The sequence below is a fragment of the Pteropus vampyrus genome, unplaced genomic scaffold (assembly GCF_000151845.1).
Source record: "Pteropus vampyrus isolate Shadow unplaced genomic scaffold, Pvam_2.0 Scaffold459, whole genome shotgun sequence".
Lineage (NCBI taxonomy): Eukaryota > Metazoa > Chordata > Mammalia > Chiroptera > Pteropodidae > Pteropus > Pteropus vampyrus.
The window spans coordinates 278,039-280,716 of NW_011889240.1; the positions used below are offsets into that span (position 1 = coordinate 278,039).

Below are 2,678 nucleotides of genomic sequence, written 5' to 3' on the forward strand. Positions count from 1 at the left end.
CCAGGAGTGGGTGCGGGCGGTGACTGCTTAAGGATGCGGGACTTCTTTTGGGGGTGAAGGAAAAGTTCTGAGCTAAATAGCGGTGATGGTCACGCGCCATTGTGAATGTACCAAAAACCACTGAACTGCACACTTTGGAAGAGTGGGTTTTGCAGTATGCAAATTACATCTCAAAAAAGCGTTGCAAAACGCTCCCCTCCGCGCAGTCCCAGGCCTCGCTGCTTTTTATGATCAGTAGGTTGGCTTTTGTCTTTTGTCTTCCGCCCTGAAGGACTGAGCTCCGGGGGGGGGGACAGGGCTTGGGTCTGTGTTGGTTACTGCTGGATCCCCAGTGTCCAGAACACCGCTGGACACTCAGTGGGTCGTCAATTAATGTTCGTTGGCTGTTTGAATGAGTGAATCGATCCGCCATCCGCTGACCCGGCCTGTTCATCCATTAGTCAAACCGGACCCTCCAGAAGAGGTGCGCCTGAGCCCCCTCCCCGGGCAGCAGCTGGAGGTGCAGTGGGGGCCCCCCAAGTCCTGGCCCTTCCCAGAGATCTTCTCACTCAAGTACTGGATCCGCTACAGGCGTCAAGGGACTTCTCGCTTCCGCCAGGTGAGGAAGACACGAGGTGGCCAGCGGCTGGTCCCCAGCTAGGGAGAAGGGTGCGCGGGAGTTGTGCAGGGGGGCGGGGAGGGTCTCCCCGAAGCTCCAGGTGGCTGGCGTGCCAAATAAAGGCAGCCCAGTAACGAGTCTGCCCTAAAGAATTAGAAATCCAACGAGTCCTTGTACACGAAAATCATAGCAGTGTAATTCACAGTAGCTGAAAAGTGAAAATGGCAATTTTTAAATTGGGATACAACTCACATGCCTTAAAACTCACTGTTTTAAAGTGCCTGAGATGCCAACCTGAACAAGCCCGATCCTATCTGATCTTGTGAAGCTAAGCAGGGTCAGGCCTGGTTAGTACTTGGATGGGAGACCACCTAGGGAGACCAGGTGCTGAGGTGTTAAAAAAAACAGAGTACCATGTTAAATATCAGTTATAGCTCAATAAAAATTTTTAAATAAAAAAAAAGTGCCTGAGCCAATGGCTCTGAGTATGTTTACTAAGTTGTGCAACCTTTAAGTAATCTAAATTTTAATTAATCGAAATTTAAAACGCATGGTGCCGCGGCTGGCAACCACATGGGTCAGTGCGGGTAGAGAACCTGGGTTTGGGGAGCTGCCTGTGTGGCCAAAATGGGACATTCTGAGGACGAGGGGGGACCTGCAAGGCGGAGGGCCGGGCTAGGGAGGGAGCGCGTGGACAGGGAGGAAAGGAAAGACAGGGATAGAGCAGAAGAGCCGGAGCTGAGCGGGTGTCTGGTGCCTGAGTGGGGACACGGAGGGGTCAAGGCCCTGGGAAGAAGAACTGTGTACATTTCCTAAGAGAAGGGGACACGCCATGCCACGTAGCGCAACACCAGGTGGCCAGAGCAGGGGCCGGGGAGGGGGGGCCAGAGGCCCCTCCCCCGGCCCCCCGCCAGAGTCTCGTTGGGAGAGGCGGGGTCTCGTTGGGAGAGGCGGGGTCTCGGTGGGAGAGGCGGAGTCTCCGGGGCGGAGGCTTCGGGGTTGGCGAGTGAGCAGCCCCAGGGGCCTCTGGGCTCCGGGGCGATCTCAAGGCACCTGGCTCCTGGCCCTGGGCGACTAAGGTGTGGGGTGATAGACTCAGCACTGCTAGGTCTGTATGTGAAAGGCATGCTCCTGGCCGACCCTCTGCCATCTCTAAGAACTGGCTGACCGCAGGCAGGGCGGTCTCTCTTCAGCCAGCAAGATGTTTAAGATGTCAAAACGTCCTAAGATACAAATAATGAATGGCGGAGGCTCCAGTTGGAGGCTGGTGAGGGATGTTCTGGTCAGGGAGAGACATCCCTAGGGACCGCCGTTTAGGATGGCCCCACCCAGTCTCCCCGACCCCACTGACCCGCCCTCCTTCTGCCCGCAGGTGGGGCCCATCGAAGCCACATCCTTCACCCTCAGGGCTGTGCGACCCCGAGCCAGGTACCACATCCAAGTGGCCGCTCAGGATCTCACCGACTATGGAGAGCTGAGCGACTGGAGTCACCCCGCCACCGTGTCTGTGACCCTGGGCAAGTAGCGGGCGTCCCAGCACCCAGGAAGAGGGGCTGGGTCCTCGACATCCACCCACCCAAAGGTGGATGGGACCTGAGTATCCCGGCTTCTCTGCTGCTGACTTGTGGGGAACCCTGGACAAGTGACTTTGCTTCTCTGAGCCTCAGTTTCGTGTGACGTGGGGATGTACTCCCTCCTTTGACTGCACAGCTGCGAATGTGAAATCTTTGTGTCATTTAATTAGACAAGAACCGTTGTCACTGGACTCAAGACTCTTCCTCTTTTCGTTAACAGACCCAGAGAGGACAGGACAGAGCAGGACGCACACAGCAAATCACCCCTCCAGTGGATGGGGTCGGGGCTGGGCCGGAGGAGGATACATCCGGAAGTGGAGGAAGTTGGGGTGGGGTGGCGGGGGTGCTGCATAGATGGGACACTGGGATTCACTCGGTTCAGCAGTTCAGGTCACCTACCATCTCGATACCTGTCCAGATGTGAGCCCCCGTGCGGGTGCACACAAATGGATCATGAGTTTGGGAAGATTTCTCTGAGGAGGAGGCAAAGTGGCCAGGCCCCAAAG

General features: G+C 56.5%; 1 protein-coding gene across 1 annotated transcript in view; it reads left to right on the forward strand.

Moving 5' to 3' along the window:
* EBI3 (Epstein-Barr virus induced 3) overlaps window positions 1-2,353 on the forward strand; it is a 5,479-nt gene extending 3,126 nt beyond the window's left edge. Inside the window, exons 4-5 of the mRNA XM_011381910.1 lie at window positions 441-598; window positions 1,971-2,353. Of these exons, the coding sequence (XP_011380212.1) occupies window positions 441-598; window positions 1,971-2,123 (311 nt within the window). The 3' untranslated portion in view covers window positions 2,124-2,353. The remainder of the gene's footprint in view (window positions 1-440; window positions 599-1,970) is intronic.
* Window positions 2,354-2,678: the final 325 nt, after the last annotated feature.